This window comes from Theobroma cacao, chromosome 1, assembly GCF_000208745.1.
Source record: "Theobroma cacao cultivar B97-61/B2 chromosome 1, Criollo_cocoa_genome_V2, whole genome shotgun sequence".
Taxonomy (NCBI): Eukaryota; Viridiplantae; Streptophyta; class Magnoliopsida; order Malvales; family Malvaceae; genus Theobroma; species Theobroma cacao.
Genome location: NC_030850.1, coordinates 13,057,816 through 13,074,745, shown reverse-complemented (window position 1 = coordinate 13,074,745; position 16,930 = coordinate 13,057,816). Strand labels below are relative to the sequence as shown.

General features: G+C 32.4%; 1 protein-coding gene across 2 annotated transcripts; it reads right to left on the bottom strand.

Annotated features, from left to right (window-relative positions):
* Nucleotides 10,293-16,328, bottom strand: LOC18612449 (zinc finger CCCH domain-containing protein 18). Of its 2 annotated transcripts, none has more exons than XM_007049256.2 (8): nt 16,179-16,328; nt 14,018-14,979; nt 13,761-13,928; nt 13,460-13,639; nt 11,721-11,797; nt 11,419-11,592; nt 11,165-11,281; nt 10,293-10,841 (listed from the first exon to the last, which is right to left on the bottom strand). In XM_007049256.2, the coding sequence occupies exons 2-7, from the start codon at nt 14,962-14,964 to the stop codon at nt 11,190-11,192; spliced, it is 1,638 nt and encodes a 545-aa protein (XP_007049318.2). In that variant the 5' UTR covers nt 14,965-14,979; nt 16,179-16,328; the 3' UTR covers nt 10,293-10,841; nt 11,165-11,189. The 2 variants fall into 2 exon arrangements, with proteins under 2 accessions (XP_007049318.2, XP_017969291.1); XM_018113802.1 differs by having other exon boundaries at nt 10,293-10,838.

The following is a 16,930-nucleotide window of genomic DNA, read 5'->3' as shown; positions in this document are numbered from 1 at the left end:
GTGAAGACACCAATCGTGATGAGGTTGAAAACCCCACTAAGGTGAAATATAGCCAAAATCTCACTTTGATTGGCTAAGCCAAAGATACTAAAAACCTCTCACTCTTTTTAAAAAAGTCTAGAGAAATACGCACTCCTACTTAAGAAAATATTCTTTATTTATTCTCAACTTAAATGTCTCATAAATAAACCTAAGGGTCTTATTTATAGTATTATAGACCCACATCCTAATAAAACTCTACTTCATGTTGTCTAATACAACTAGAGTAGTTAACAAAATATTTAAATAAAATAGATATTCTATTCCTAAATGGAACATAACTAGCTTAAAGTCTTAATACAAGTAAATTAAATAAAAAGAAGAATTTTATTATACCTATAATTTCTAAATAATAATAATCTAACAATATACTCTTGTATCATTCTCTTTAGGTTGAGAAAATTTGTCTTCAAGATCTATGTCTTTTTCATGTTCTTCATAATAAGGAAAGAGGTCAACTACATTGAAAGTTACATAAATTTCATAATCTCTAAGAAGTTCAACCTTGTAAGCATTCTCATTAATACATTCCAAGACTCGAAATGGTCCATTAGCTAGAGGAGATAATTTTGCACGAGACTTAGAAAAACGTTCTTTCCTTAAATAATCCACACTAAGTCTTTTTTTTAAAAACTAGCTAACTTTTTGTGCTTTTTGGCTTGCTTTTGGTATCTGTTAGTCTGACGAATAATCTTCTCTCAAACTTTTTTATGAAGCTTCTTGATTTTCTTAACACGTTCTTCAGCGTCAGTACTAAATTCATGAGTAGTTGGTAACGTATGAAGGTTCAAAGGGCTAAGAAGGCGTTTTCCATACACTACTTCAAATAGACATCTTCTAGTGGTTTAGCTCACAAAATTATTGTAAGAAAATTATGCTTGTGCTAACACAAGATCCCATTACCAAATATGTTTACCCACAAAGCTTCTCAATAAGTTTCCCAAACTTTTGTTGACCAATGCTGTTTGACCATCCTTGGATAAGGGTGAAGATACTTCATTCTTTTTAAAAACTAATAAGAGACATAAATTGTTTGACTCACAATAAGCTTTGTTTAGATCAGACAAAGTGATGAGTGCTTTATCTTCCTCTTATCTCTTTAGACGATCTTCTAGCTTTAAAGGAGTCAACATAACTGTCACTCTATCTTTGATGAAGGAATAAGTATTTTTGTATTCATCATGGTGAGCTTGATGATCATATTGCCATGGGCGTCCCAACAATAGTTGGCATGCGTCTATTGGGATAACGTCACACCAGACTTCATCTTGATTATTTTCAATAGAGAATTGAACACAACAACGCTTCGTTTCCTTTTCTCATTCATTATAGCTTGTAAGAATGAAAATGTACTTCAGTTGAAAGTTTCAACTTTTCCACCATGTAGATGGCAACTACATTCTCACAGCTTCCATTATTAATAACGACATTGCAAACCTTTCTTTGGAATGCGCACCTTGTATAAAATATGTTGTGACAAAGCTAACTTTCATCTTCAATCATCATAGCAATGTTGAGATAACAACGAACGATAAAAGCTTCTCCATGGTCAACAGAAACTTCTTCTATCTCTTCCTTGTTGAATATTTCTAACTCATCATCTACTTCTTCCATGCTAGGTTCTTCTATAACTTCTTCTTCTACTAAAGAAATAATTCTTCAATTTAGACAATCAAAAGCAATATGCCCAAATCCTTCTTGTTGACATTAGAAGCACGAATAGAAGTAGTTTTTTTTATCATTACTACTTACAATTTTGGAAAAGTTTACCTTTGGAGGCGCAATAGTTGCTGAACTTTGACTTTCATGGTTTGAGGTAGATTAGTTTTATCTAGAAGAACTCATTGAGCTTTTCTGTTATCGTTATTTCTCAACCTTTAATGCTAATTGGATGACATCATTTAAGTTCTAATATTGTTGTAGTTGGACAACATCTGTAATTTCAACATTGAGACCTCTAAGATAATGAGTTATAGTTTGTTCTTCAGGTTCATGGTCATCGCACTTCATGTGAAGTTGTTCGAACTCCATTGTATATTTTTCCACTGACATTGCTTTTTGCCTCAAGTTAAGAAATTTGATAAAAATTTCTTATCGATAATGCTCAAAAAGGAACTTACATTTGAGTTCTTGACGCATCTTATCCCATGTTCTGATCTTGTTACAACATTCTATTTCTCGTTGTTTTTTGAGATTTTCTCACCAAATAGAGGCGTTCTTCAATTTAATTGCAACAAGCTTCACACGTTTTTCATCAAGAATATCCTTGAATTCAAAAACTATTTCTATTATGTAGAGCTAGTCAAGGAAGTCATCAGGGTGAAGTCTTCCTTCAAATTTAAGAATGTTAACTTTGATTCTCAAATCTCTGGTAGCAGCAATTTTCAAGTGACGAATTGGTACTTCTTCATCAAAAGACGAATTTTGATGAAAAGGGTTGGTATCATTCTTTTCATCACTAAAGTTGCTATTGTTGATTTGAGCATCACATTTTGCGAGTTACATTTATAATTCTTGAATTTGATGGCGTAGTTCTACAATCTCAATCTCATGATTATCTCTTTGACGATTTTGGAGTCTTGACCACATTTTATTTTATGGTGATGACAATTTGGTGATGTAGAAAAAAAGATAATGATATAACTATAAAATAATAAAAGAAATAGAATTACTTGAACAAAGAGTGTCAAAACCTGACAGTGAACTTGAACTAGATAGCGAATAATGATTCTCCCGCTCTAATACCAAACTGATGCCGAAGCGTTATGAAGACATTTGGGCATTATGAAAGACACCAATTGTGGCGAGGTTGAAAACCCCACTAAGGTGAATCACCAATCTTAGCAAGGTTAAAAACCCCACTAAGGTGAAAAATAGCCAAAATCCCACTTTAGTTCGGTAGGCCAAAGATACTAAAAACCTCTCACTCTTCTTAAAAGAGTCTAGAGAAATAAGCACTCCTACTTGAGAAATATTCTTTATTTATTCTCAACTTGAATGTCTCATAACTAAGCCTAAGGGTCCTATTTATAGTATTATAGGCCCACATCTTAATAAATTCTGCTTCATGTTGTCTAATACAACTAGAGTAGTTAACAAAAGATTTAAATAAAATAGGTGTTCTATTCCTAAATAGAACATAACTAGCTTAAGTCATAATACAAGTAAATTAAATAAAAAGAATAATTTTATTATACCTATAAATCGTAAATAATAATAATCTAATAATATACTCCGGTCTCACACATCTTCTGGCAACTTACAAGGTATTGACATACCTTAAAAATGCATCTGGACAAGGAATTCTAAAGAAGTCAAATTCAACTCTTCAAATTTCAGCCTACTTAAATAGTGACTGGGTAGGGTGCCCTCATAACATAAAGTTAATTACTGGATACGGTATATTTTTGGAAAATTTTATTATTAGCTGGAAATCGAAGAAACAATCTGTTATGGCTAAAAGTTCAACTAAAACAGAATACCGTTTCATGGCTTCTACTTGTTGTGAATTGATTTGGCTAAAACATCTGTTAACTAATCTTTGAATAAGTCATCAGGAGCCCATAACATATATTCAAATAGTCAATCTGCCATTCACATCAACAAGAATCTAGTGTTCTATGAGAGAACCAAACATAGAGAAATGGACTTCCACTTCATCAGAGAAAAGGTTTTAAAAGGTACAGTTAAGCTTATCTATATATCAATAAACTTGCATATAGTAGATATCTTCACAAAGGCTCTGCAGCCTAAATAATTCCACAAGCTACTAGGCAAGATGAGTGTTCATAACATTCATGCCTCTTCTTAAGAGGGAGTGATAAATGAGATTGAAGAATAAGTCCAAATTGAATCAAATGTAGAAAATAAAAAGCCTAATAAAGAACAAAGGAAAAACAAATCAAGCTAAGGAAAAGTGGGCAACCAGAATAGGACAAAGGCAAAACGTAGAGTTTCAGACGGTGAGATGCTTGTCTTAAACGCATCATTTTGGAAGCAATACAAGAAGGTCATGTAACCTTGATGATATGGCAACATTTCAAGCTAATGTTTTTAAAAATTAGTTAGATTAGTTAGATTGTACAAATTAATAAAGTAGCTTTTTTATTGTTTAATCATTTTTGACTTATGTATATAAAACACTGTACAAATCATTCTTTTGATGAGAAAATATTCTAACATTGCTTAGGAATGTTTGTGCCGTTTTTCCCTCTTGAGGTTGTCATCTTCCCTTTTGTCATTCTCATAAATGATAATCTTGCAGATCCACTCACTAAGGCTTTGTCCTAGTAGAAGCATGACCGCCAAATGGAAAGGTCCGGTATTAGATACATAGGCAATTGGCATTAGTGCAAGTAGGGAAATCATAGTGTAGTGTATGTCTAGCAAGACAATTAATTTGTTGTACAGAGATACATTTTGTATTTTAAGAATTTACATTTAATAAAAGGAATTATTTATTTTCATAAGACTTGTATATAGTTAACTAAGTGAAATAAGGTCCATGGAATCAAATATGTTTTGCAAAAGGAATTAAAGAGTGTTATAATTATGAGATTTTTAATTCATGAAAGTTTAAATTCTTAAAAAGCTTTTATTAATTGTTTTATAAAGAATTGGTTTTTTAAAAAAATATATTTTATAAAGAATTGGATATTGATAAGATCGAGAGACTAATACAATGTTATGTTTCTTACTTACAAAGAGAGCAATTGATCTCAAAGATTGAAGTATGGGTCTACTTGAATTAACATGTGGTTGCTTATTACATGAATAAATTCACTAAACATGACCTACCATGAGAATTTCATTTCATATTATCACTTAATTGTCTATGGAATAAATTCTCATGGAACAATTATGTAAGTGATCCTTTGACTTGAAATCATCATAGTGCCTTATATGTGAATGATTATACTTTGATATTATCTAAAGTGGTCCTAATCAAGAATGCTCATAAAGTAATGGACACTGGGTTTAATATGAAGTATATGAAGGCAAATAAATTGTCAATATAGGATTCATTACTCGAAAGTAATACTAAGCGGCATATCCCACTACTTCATGACATGTAGTAACTCAAAGGAATCCTTGGCCAAGGTAGAATGAGGATTAGGTAAAGAGTTTCTCGATATCAAGAAAGGGTTATTTACTAACTTCAAGAGATAATATGGCTAAGATAATATAGAGTAAATACTGAACCATACTCTATATCTTGTCAAAATATTGATTGATAAAGGAATATTAATTACACTACAAGACTATGCATTAAAAGGTTGAGTTAACCACTACAACTCTTCGTAACATTTAGGAAGTCATAATGTACTACTAAATGTCAATCTTGACTTATAAATATGAACTAATCAATTTAGAGTTGATGATGAATGTAAAAAAGTTTAATTAATCTAAACGTAATTTACCTTAGATTATAGTTTATAATTATTTATTACAAATATGTTAAGAACCTAATGAATCACACATATTAAAGAATGTTAATTGAGAATGTAAAAGGGAGTTAATTAAGTTGGACTTAATTGAAACAAGTTAAGAGATTTTTTTTGTTAAGTAAAGAAGTTAAGAACTTCAAAGACTTAATTGAATGGTTCAAGTAATTTAAAAGCAATTTTGTGAATTAGCATAAAAGTTGTGCAAATCCTACTAAGATTAGGATTAACATAATTTGCCTATAAATATTAGACTTAAGTTACACTTGAATGACACTACAACTACTAAAAACATTCCACAAAGAACCAAAACCTTAGGAGATTGGGGCGGAGAAATTGGCAAGGAAGTGAAAGCCCTGTAAGTCAACTTCTTCACAAACTTTATGAGTTGACTTTGAGTTGACTTCTTCCAAGCTTGTGAGGTCGTCGATTAATCTTCATTGAGTGGTGACAATTGGTTTTCCTCTTCTTGAACAAGGTTTTGACAATAGTTGTCTCAAACCTTGAAGATTGACAAAGAAGGAAAAACCCTACAAGTCGACCTAACTTGGAGAACATAGGCCTTTGCTGCCTATTGAACCTTGTGAGCCTTTCCCCTAGCTAGCACTAGGCTCTTCAAGCCCCAATCTCCTTTGTAGTTATTTGCAATTGTGTTTGTGTGAATTCCCGTTAGAGGCTATACACTTAAAATAGCTTGTGGTTTGCTACAACCCAAGCTTGACGTAAAGGATTGATTGGCACTCAAAGACTTTGTAATTACGACTTTAAGGGCCTAAAGTATAATGATCTTACTCTTCTAGTTAGGGTTTATCTATATTAAATAACCAAAGCATGATTCTACCTAACTTGTGATTTGATTACAGGCCTTTTCACCAACAATTCCAACTAGGTGGAACTCCACATATCTCATGTTTCAAAGTACCCTTTACTTTCGTCTGGTTTTTTCTCACTCAGAAATTAGTGATTCAAACTATAAGCATTATCCAGCTAAAGATGAGTGAAAAAGAGTCGAGAAACGTGAAAAATTCGTGGTTGTTTTTTATAATATTACGTTTGTGTTCTCTGGAACAAAATACCCAACAAACAACTTATACTTCTTTTCAATATTCATGGTACATTTAACTTTTCAGGAGCACATGAGTGAGCCAAATGTGATATATTGGATCCTCGCCACAAGATTCAGTTTATGGATATGAATTACAAGAAGCTTATGGGTGTGATTTAAAAATGTTAGAGATAAAATATATTCTCTTCTGAATGAATATGTTGCCAAGAGGTCTCTTACTCCATCCTGCTTTAGAGATACTTCTAATGAGCAAACTTCGGATAAAAATCATTTAGCATGGGGACAAGAGATGCCTAAAAGGTTAATCCTATATCTCGGAAGTCTTAATTTGTTATTCAATGTTAACATCATTTATGTTGTTTTCTAATAAAAAAATTCAATACGTTTTTTTCAATTTCTATTTTTTAAAATTATTTTAATATATTCTTAGTTAGGAGTTTGATACTAATGAAAGTATTGAGTTTGGGCTGCCACACAAAAATCTCAACTAAAATTGTATTGGGATGAACAACGGGTAAAAAGAAATGGATATTTTACAATTTGAAAGCCACTCATATCTTGAGCTTGCTCTTATGGATCAGATGTCTTGCACATTCCTGTATCCGAAGTGACATCTAAATCTGCTTTGAGTGTTGCCGGTGAAGTTCTTAGTCAATATCATAGCTCCCTAGCTCGAACCAAATATCATGGAGGGAATTGGTTGTTGTAAGGAGTGGAATTTGGGACAACTATCGAATTTGCGACGAGTCTTTTGCTTCGTGCTTGTGCTAGCTTTGAACATTGTAACTACTTTTTGCCTTAGTAAACTTTTTTTTATTTTTTCAGAAAAGTTATAGAATTTGCAGACACGGATTGAAACGAGATTACAAAGGTTATTATGAACTAGGATATTGGGTAGCAAGAAAGAAGTTATATTAGCTCAACGCTCTAACACTTTCCAAGTTGATTAATCATAAATAAGAGGTTAATTAGTAATGCCATAACTAGTTTTATTAAAATATTATTTCTATTTTATAAATAGGTTGAGACACAAAGAGCGATTTGTGGCAATGACAAAGGAGCTTTAAATCTTTGCTTCTGGGATTTCATTATGCTGATTCATTATTTGGATTTTATTATAATTCTCTTATATTAATGTTGATTCTGATTTTGATCAATTATTATGCTTATGTTGATGGACTTGTTTGGAGATTTCTAACATGCTTCATGGATATTATCATTTTGTTATAATTATTTTATGATTATAAGTTTTAAATTTTAATAATTATTACAAGATTTATTAACAAAAAAATATTTTAACCTAAATAGGTTATTTTATTAAAAACAATTTTAAACAAGTTAATCTTGTTAGTCGTGTTTATGTAAATTATCAATTGTGTCATATCATATAAAATTTAATCCAACATATTTAATAAACTTGTTATTCTTGTCGTGTCATATACGACATTTTTAATAATATATTTGTATGCGTGTTTAGATTTTTAATGCATTAATTAAACGTATCATATTCATGTTTACTCATATAATAATTAATGTTTATTTCACATGATACAATTAAGATATAGAAACACAAATTGTCAAATTTAAAACCAAATTAACTATGTAAAAGCTTATAGTAACTATTCATAATTGTAGTTTTGGCCGAGAAAAAAAAGGTAGTAGTAGCAATTAAATTGTTGTGCTTGGAAACCTTAAAGAGAATGTAGGAATGTCCTGCCCTTTATATCAAATCTGTTAAGAAAAGAAAAAAAAATAGATGCAAGTAAAATACTACCGTATAACAACAAAATTATAAGTATTTGTTGACATGTTAATACATAACAAAAATACATATACATTAAGCAATTTATCTTACAGTTTCTATTTAAAACCTTGATCAATATTATTTTGTAGAGATCAAATCACTGTACAATTTTTTCACACTATTAGCATATTATGTTATTATATTCAATGATTTAAGTTTGAAGTTAAAAATATTTAGATAAGTAAAATTAAAAAATATATATTTACTAAAAAATGAAAAACTATTATTTAAAATAAAAAACAAAATGGAGGCTTTAAAACCATCAATCTTAAAGCTTTCTAATCTTTTACATGGGGAACTTAAATTATCAAAAATAAAAGTTTAAAAGTTTAATTATCTTAATAAAGTTTGTGATAATATAGAGATAAAAAACCTATTAACTGTAAAAGTTTAACTTAAAAATCATCTATCATGAGTGTATCAAATTAAAAAGTTGTAATTGTTTTGATATGTTAGACACAATTCTTTTTTGCTAACATATTATCAATAGATGAGTGTCATAAAAATAATGAATGTGAAGAAAAATAAATTTAGGTTTAGCGGTTACCTAATTTATTAATAAAAAATTTCAAAATTTTTTAGCAGTTCATATATATATATATATATATAATTTTCAAAATATTTGGGGGACTAATTTTCATAGGGATCCGCCATCGAGTAAGGTATAATTAAAGGTGTCCAATGGTTGGACTTGTCTGTTTTAAAGTCAAGTCCGAGCTTGTCTTGATCCATCCATTTTACATATTATTTTTATTATTTTAACATTATATATATATATATATTAAAATTAAATAAAAATAAAAAATTATTGATAATAAAATAATCTATTCACATTGAGCTCGAGACTAAAAATTTACATTCAAACTTAATCCAAACCTGAATAGATAACTTGATTTAATGTCAGGTAATTATGATTTTATATCTTTTCTTTTTTAAAGAAAAATAAAAACTTTCCAAATCACACATTTGTCACGTATTTGCAAGAATAATCGGAAGACGATAAAGAGGTTTGCAGAATGCAAGGTCAACATTTATTTTGTACAGGCAACAAAACTTTGCCATCCTTTTAGCAAAGTAAACCGAGAAATTGACTAGTTGTTTTGAAGGACAAATTCTACATGTGGTTTCAACTTCTTCAAATAACACTTTGTATTTTAATTTTTTTTCTCAATTATCATCATGTGCTTGAGTTCAATTCTCATAGAAAATTTGAGAGAGAGGAGAAATTGACCAGTTATGGGTCCTATGAAAGTGATAAAACATGTGAAAGGTAACATGAGTATAAATTTATGCAATGTCATAAAGTTAATGAAAATTTAAATAATAAAAATAAGGACAAGACTTATACTCCTCTTTTCAAAATTAATGGGCAAAATAGTGAATTATAATAAAAACTTAAAAAGATAAGTGTAATTGACCCAATAAACAATTCTTCTTTCCAGAAGAAGAATGGAAATTTAAAGACAAAAACACAATCTCTGATTTTAAGTAGAGGGCAAATGGGAGCAAGGGGAGGGGTGTTCCATCATGAAAATGAAGAGTCATGGGGGCAGATGGGGTCCACAAATCTTGAATAAAATCAAAATCAGGTCCACTTACCTTATCTCATCCCCTCAAACCCACTTTCAGAACATGCAATTCTAACCTCACTTGCCATAAAGTCAATAATCTGATTGGTTCCCCCCAGGATGAACTTGATTTCCATCTCATCAACAAAATTGACTCACATGAAAACGGCCTTCTCATTCAAGTGGCCAAACATTTTCAATCATCATTACCAACCTTTCGATTCCCTAATTTGAGGGGTTTTTCTTTTTTCTTTATACAAATAAGTAGTAGCACAGGGTGGAGCCCTATTCCCCCCCCCCCCCCCCAAACGTTTTCTTTTTATCTTTCTAATACATTAAACATGACACCATTCAGATAATACACAGTGCAATTGTTATCAAAAACTAAGGGTGCATCTTTGTATAAATTAGATTTATTTATAATTTGTCACTCAGTGTAGCAGAGATTTCTACAACTTGTCTTTCTTGTCAACCCTGCATATGTTTCCTACTAACCTTCTTTTCTTCTTTCAACTAAGAGAAGAATATAATTACACTCCTTTCTAAACACCCAAAGCTCTCTGGCTGACTTTCTGTGATTACATTAATTAAGTTAAAAAAAAGAAAAAACAAAGGGACTTTGAACCTGTTACATATTAGCTTTCTATACTCATTTTTCTTTGGAATCTTCTCCACTGAAGTAAAATGGAGACTTTCTAGTGTTTCTCTCCTTCAGTTGGTATGAACCATGCTGATGCTGTCGAACCGATGATGTTGAGGTGAAACTTTAACAAAAAAAAAAAAAAAAAGAAATTGCTTTTGTTGAAATTCAGTCCTCTACCTCTACGATTCCTGTGTCTGAGTCTCTATATAACTGTTGAAATGCCACTCCCTATCGGAGATGCAGCAAAGGGGCTCTCTGGAACATGAGTCCTTGGCTGCTGCAAAGGGTACAAGAAAACCAAAATAAATCAACATTAATGACGCATTTAATGCAGTCATGAACAAAGTCTAGAGCTGCTAGACCCTTTTGAACGCGACAAACATGGCACAATACATAAATAGCAGTATTTTCTGCCCTTCAACAGCAACACAAAGCAAAGCACATGATGATCCATTAACTTCTCCCAAAAAAAAACCTGAAATATAACCTAAAAGGTCGCAAAGCTTTATCATGCTTCATTAATTTATTGATAGCAATTTATAATAATGACTGGAAAAGCAAAACTATCTACATGTGCTGCTTTTGAAAAGAAAATCATACCCATCCTGGTCACTATAATTGGTACTTATGTGACTGACTTTTTCCCACTGGTGGAACCAGTATTCAGAACATCCAACAAATAATTGTAACGCTCCGCAGAAGGGAAATCTGCTTGCTCTGCACAGGGTACACCCATAATTGTCATAGTTAGAAAGAAGGGGTATAAGGAAACTGGAAGGAAGAATGAAAGAAATATACAAAGCTAAAATGAATAAACTGACAATTAGTTAATTCACTAAAAAAAATTACTATACCATCTGTGTGCTTCAGCTCATCCATTGAGTAGCCAAAATAGGAGTGATTAGTCAAATGTTGCTTGGGTGCCAATTGCAACTCAGAGAAACGCCTTTTCTCAAACTCCAGCACTTGCTCATTATCCTCTATGATCTGCTTCCTAAGTAATCTTGAATTGTCACAAACTCTTGGCACTATTAAAAGACAGTCAATTCAATGCAGCATCAGAAATAAGCAACCAAAACTGGAAATAACAGATAAAACAACCATCAAATTAAAAAAAAAAAAAAAAATCTTTCAACAAATTAAACAAGATACTAACTTGATTGAAGCTCAGTATCTCCATCTATTAAATGTGGACTGTAATACATAGGCTGCTGTACTTTCTCAGTAAACTTCCTGCAAAAAGTAGGGATTGAAAATCTGTAGGCATCAATGTGGCTTTAAAAACTAAACACAGGAAACAGAAATTAGTGCAGCATAGCATGGTGAACTTAAGAAATAAAATTGTTGCATTATAAGGCAAAAATATCAATAAGATACTTATCCTATAAGATAATAGCATAGCAACAAATAACATAAAATTTATAACTCTAAAAACTTTCAACTCAGAAGCATTTTAAAAGAAGGCTTATCAGACATTAGATTCCATAAAGAGAAGAAATAAAGCAAACAATTTCGCCCTACCAGTTTAGCTATGTAGAATACAAAACAAAACAAAAGTGCATGCTTTAGTGATTACAAAAGCCAGGTGGAAGAATAAAGTTAGTGTGAACCAAAGAACACAAACCAGATGGAAGCAGCCTATTAATGCTTTTGGCAATAAAATGATACAAGAGGTTCATTCTGCACTTATGAAAGAGAGTCAAAGTCAGATTCTTGGCACCGCAAAGCACTCCTGCTTTACCAAAACAAACTCCTCTGATTACTTTTGCCTTAAGTTCCAAGGTTTCAGTAATCTCTTTGATCTTGGCAAACATGATTGGTGCTGAATTTTGAAAACAACCGAGTCCTTATTCACATTCTGGCTGTGTATGATATAGATGTCGCAAGAAACAAAAAGGAAAAATATGTATAAATTCTAAAACAGTGATTAGCAAAATCAATTGGAATCCATACAATGTGAACAGAAGGCAATCACACCAGTTGCAGCACTCATCAGAAAAAAAAAATGTTTTGGTTTGCATAAAAAAGATGGCAGCCAGGTCAAAAAGAACAGGAAGAGTCAAGCACACATTATAAGTCTGGACTTTGTGACAATTGCCAATTTTTAATTTGCACGCCAAGTTTTTAATTTAAATAAGATCCACCATAAACATATGTCCTTGCTAATTTGCACCCTCAACTAGCATATTTTACTGGGCCATCCCAATAATTGGCCAAATATGCAGATGCAGGATGCAAATGCTAGCAAAAGGTTAAAGTTTAGGGCAGACTTTCATCGGATTTGAAATTTCAAGTGCAGATTGACAATCAACTCATTGTGGCAGTGATGTATATTCACCCTGAATATGAAACATTATAAAGACAGATGAGGCTTGAGTACACCGCATCTTTAGTCAAATCTAATAACTAATGTCACTGACCCACCAAATGCTCTATGTCTAAAATCATCACATCCACAAAATTCTAGAACAGATGTTCCATTTGTTATTTTGGTGGACCCAAATCAAGAACAAGCATATTACGGGAAACTAGAATTCCTCACACCCACTACTTGGGAGAAAAGAGGGAGGGAAAAAAAGATAAGAAAGCATTTTTTTTTTTAAATTAAGTGAGAACTAGATTTTTAAGTAAAAAGGCAGTAGTTTTTTATCTTGAATACATGTGAGATGAGCCCCAATTTTAGCATGTAGGAAGGCAAATTACTACTACAACATTATTATATTATTATTATTTTATTATTTTTGTGGCTTTTAAATAAATTCAATAAATGAGTTGGAGTCACTTGACTCCTGATACCAACAATTTACATTACATGTTAGTATAGAAGTATAGATTAAACAAGATGAAGCACTAGACAAAATGACAATTTAACTGCAATGGAACTGGAAATTTTACCTGTCAACAACCCTCGATTTTTCCCTATAAGGTTTCACCAGAACACGTGCCCCACATACAAAATGAGGATTTCCTTTAGCCAAAATTTGCTTGACTGTCTCTGCATAAACAAAAGTGACAAACCCAAACATCCTCTTCTGTTGGCATGGAATCCTGACATCTTGAACAGGTCCGAATTTGCTACAAAATAATTTTTTGAAATATATATATATATATATGAAATTTAGAATGAAAATACCAAATCGAGAACAAGAACAACAAAATTGAGGAACTTGCAATTATCTCATCATGATTTCCTTACTTGAAGTAGTTGGAAACGTCTTCTTCCGTAAAGGTACTCTCAGCTGGAAAGGTAAGATATATCTGCCTAGAACCAGCGACTATTCCACCAGGATCACTCCTCTCACCAGCATACTCCAGGTACTTTGGAGCATCTTCAGCCAATATCACGGAGTGCTGCCCATGAGGCCTGTAAATGAAAATGACAGTTTAATACAGATTTTTTGTTAATTGTGTGAATGCAAGATCCAAAATAAACATAACATTCACATATCGCACCTGTCAATGAGTCGAATACTGTTCTTCAATCGAGCAAGAAGTTTTGTTAGACTATAACCAGCCTTACCGTGCCTTTGGCTCTCTGTAAGGTAACCCTCAGCCTGAAGTGTCCTCCCATACATCTCATAGTACAACATTGGCAAAGAGGCAATGGAGACAGGCAATCCTCTCCTCGCTTTTAGAAGCTCAGTGAGCTCCAATTCTAGCTTTTCAAGAGTCCCAGGAGATATTACATGATCATCATTGCCAACATCATTCGAATTCCGGCTGAAAAGCTGAGATAAGCTCTCTGGCATAGGATGGCCATGGAAATACCTACAATTGTTTCCATGCTTACAGAACCCCTTGTTGAAGTAATGGCAAATCTTAACAGGAAATTCAGGCAAGCTTGGAGACCTCCGGCTGGTTCTTACACCCAATGCAGGTTCTGAGTAATAGTAATTACTCAAAAACTCAGAACTAACAGAATTGGCAGATTCTAACTGATCTCCCATATTCAAGAAATGCATTTGGTTTTGGAGGCCATAATCTTCAGCAACAGCATCCGAGTACCCTGGTGGGACAAATTCCAAATTGTTGACATGTTGCTCAGCAGTCACTTGGGGATCCCAAAAAGGACTCGATGCTCTTATAGTTGCAGGAGTTGAAACTGTGCATGATGAAGCAGGGGAATACGGTGTGAACTGCACAGGGAGATCAGTGACAGGGGATGGAATCACCTGGGAGGGTGAGATTGGCACAGAAACGGCTGATTTGTTTAAACTGAGTTCAGATTTAGCTTTGTTGATCAAAGAGAGGAGCAAAGTATCAGAGCAAAATGCCAAACGGATCATGTCCCGGTCCCCTTGGTCTTGTAAGAGAAAATAGCCAATAATTTTAGAGACGTTTTCAGGCTCTAGCTGTTGGATTCTATTGTACACAACTTTGGTTGATTCTGTAAAATCCATCTCAGCTTCTCAACCCTGCAACAGCAAGTAAATGCATAAATAAAGCATATACGGAACACAGTCAACACTTCAAAAATATACTTGTCACTAACACAGAGAGTCGGAGAGAGAGGTATAAAAGGACCTATGATGAAATAATTGCAAATCTAAGAAGGCTATTAGCCTGGAAAATGATAGCAATACATCTTATTCTAGGCAGGGAAAAGCCACCAACGTTATCTGTACGGAACTATCATTTCCCTTATCTTCCAGGACCATAAATAGCATTGACATTAATACTTGTAGATGACCACAAAGTTCAAACAATATGGCTAAGAAAGGGATCATCCACGTAAACACATACCAGAAAAGTAAAAGATGACAGCAAAATGAAAGCCTAATATAAGCTAGAGAAAAGCTGGAAATTTTGCCAGTTACAGAATAGCTAATTAGCTACATCAACCTCTGTATTTAGCATAAGAAGTGACATAAATTGACTCTGAGCCAACTATGCCTTAAACATTAACCATAAAACCAAAAGAAAAAATGTGTCTAATTTTCGTCTATAAAAATCAACCACAACATATTTGAAAGTTTCCATAATAGAAACAAAAAAAAATCAAAAATTAAACTTGGAAATAGTTCTAATGATTGGATTTGAAGAAAATATGAAACCTCAGAAAAAGAAAAGTACAAAGAGAAATAACCTTTCTATTTATCTTCTCCTTTTCCATTAAAAAGAAACTCATTTTACTCCTCGATGGAAACAAATGGCGAACAAAACATAACTACAAAATTCAGCAAATTGAACACTTTTGGTTATTAATTTACAAAGTTTTTCAAGCAAGACCATATTCAAAGTTCACAAGCATTAACCACTAAAAAGAAACAGGCCAAAAAAGTTGAGAGTTTCCGCTAGTTTTTCTCTGTAAACCTAACAATGAACCACTGACAATGTATTTAAGAGCACAGAAATGGACGTTAAACACAGTTGAAAGAGCAAAACATAAACCAGAACTTCATAAAAACTGAGTATCTAGTAATTCAAGAACACCAAAAGAAAAGAAGAAAGGAAGCCTATGCCACATTTCTTTGAAAACCCATGTCCAAAAACACAAACTTTACCAGAATTAACCATTACAGAGAAACCCAAAAGAAAAAGAATACATTCAGAAAAGCTGACTTTGAAAGCTTCTTTTTTTTTTTCCTTTGGAGCAAAGATCTAACATACCCACCAAATATAACAGGCTTCTGAAGATGAAGAAAACAGAAAATTATCAAACAAACCAATCCAAGGCCTCAAATTCTTCCAAGGCCATATTATTTTCTCCCTCCCTCTCTCTTCTCCCTCTTTCTCTCTCTTGCTTCCTCTGGAGTTTACTTTCTTTCTTTCTTTTTTGCTACTATAATTTTATCTTGTTTTTGATCTTCTATTATAATTGTTAATTCTCCCCTAGAAAAGACACCATTCTTAAAAAAATGCAAAATGACAGAAAGGATAGCCTTTAAAGGGCGCCTTGTCTTTGGTTCAAATCAACACACACTTAAATATATACTCATTTTCCCACATCTCTCCCCCCCCTCTCTCTCTCTCTCAAAGAAAATCACATGTAAATAAAAATGGATGCATGTATACTATATACTATATACTTATACGAGTAGTAGCAAAGAGGAAGTACTTCTAATTGACTTTATTTTTTTTAATTACAAAAAATTCACTTCTTTTCTAATTGTTGTTGTTGTTGCTGTCGCTTTTATCTTTTTCCTTTTTTTCAGAAAAAAAAAAGATTTTCAAATGTTTTCTTGTTGCCACATTTTTTTATTTATAAAACGAAATTTATTTTATTTGTATATTATAAAATTCCAGGTTGTACTTGTCGTTACAGAAAATTGCGGGAATTTTATTGAAAATGCTCCTGGATTTCCGAAACAGTTGTCTTCGAAATGACTTTATTACCCTCTACTATTTTCGGAAATGTCCATGCGG

Bases quoted from the DNA above. Each gene is read 5' to 3' on its own strand.
- LOC18612449 (XM_007049256.2), bottom strand. From the start codon at position 14,964: ATGGATTTTACAGAATCAACCAAAGTTGTGTACAATAGAATCCAACAG. The intron at 11,798-13,459 runs GTAAAATTTCCA...TACTTTTTGCAG, and splicing joins AAATCGAGGGTTGTTGACAG to GAAGTTTACTGAGAAAGTAC. The intron at 11,282-11,418 runs GTATAGTAATTT...TACCCTGTGCAG, and splicing joins TGAGCTGAAGCACACAGATG to AGCAAGCAGATTTCCCTTCT.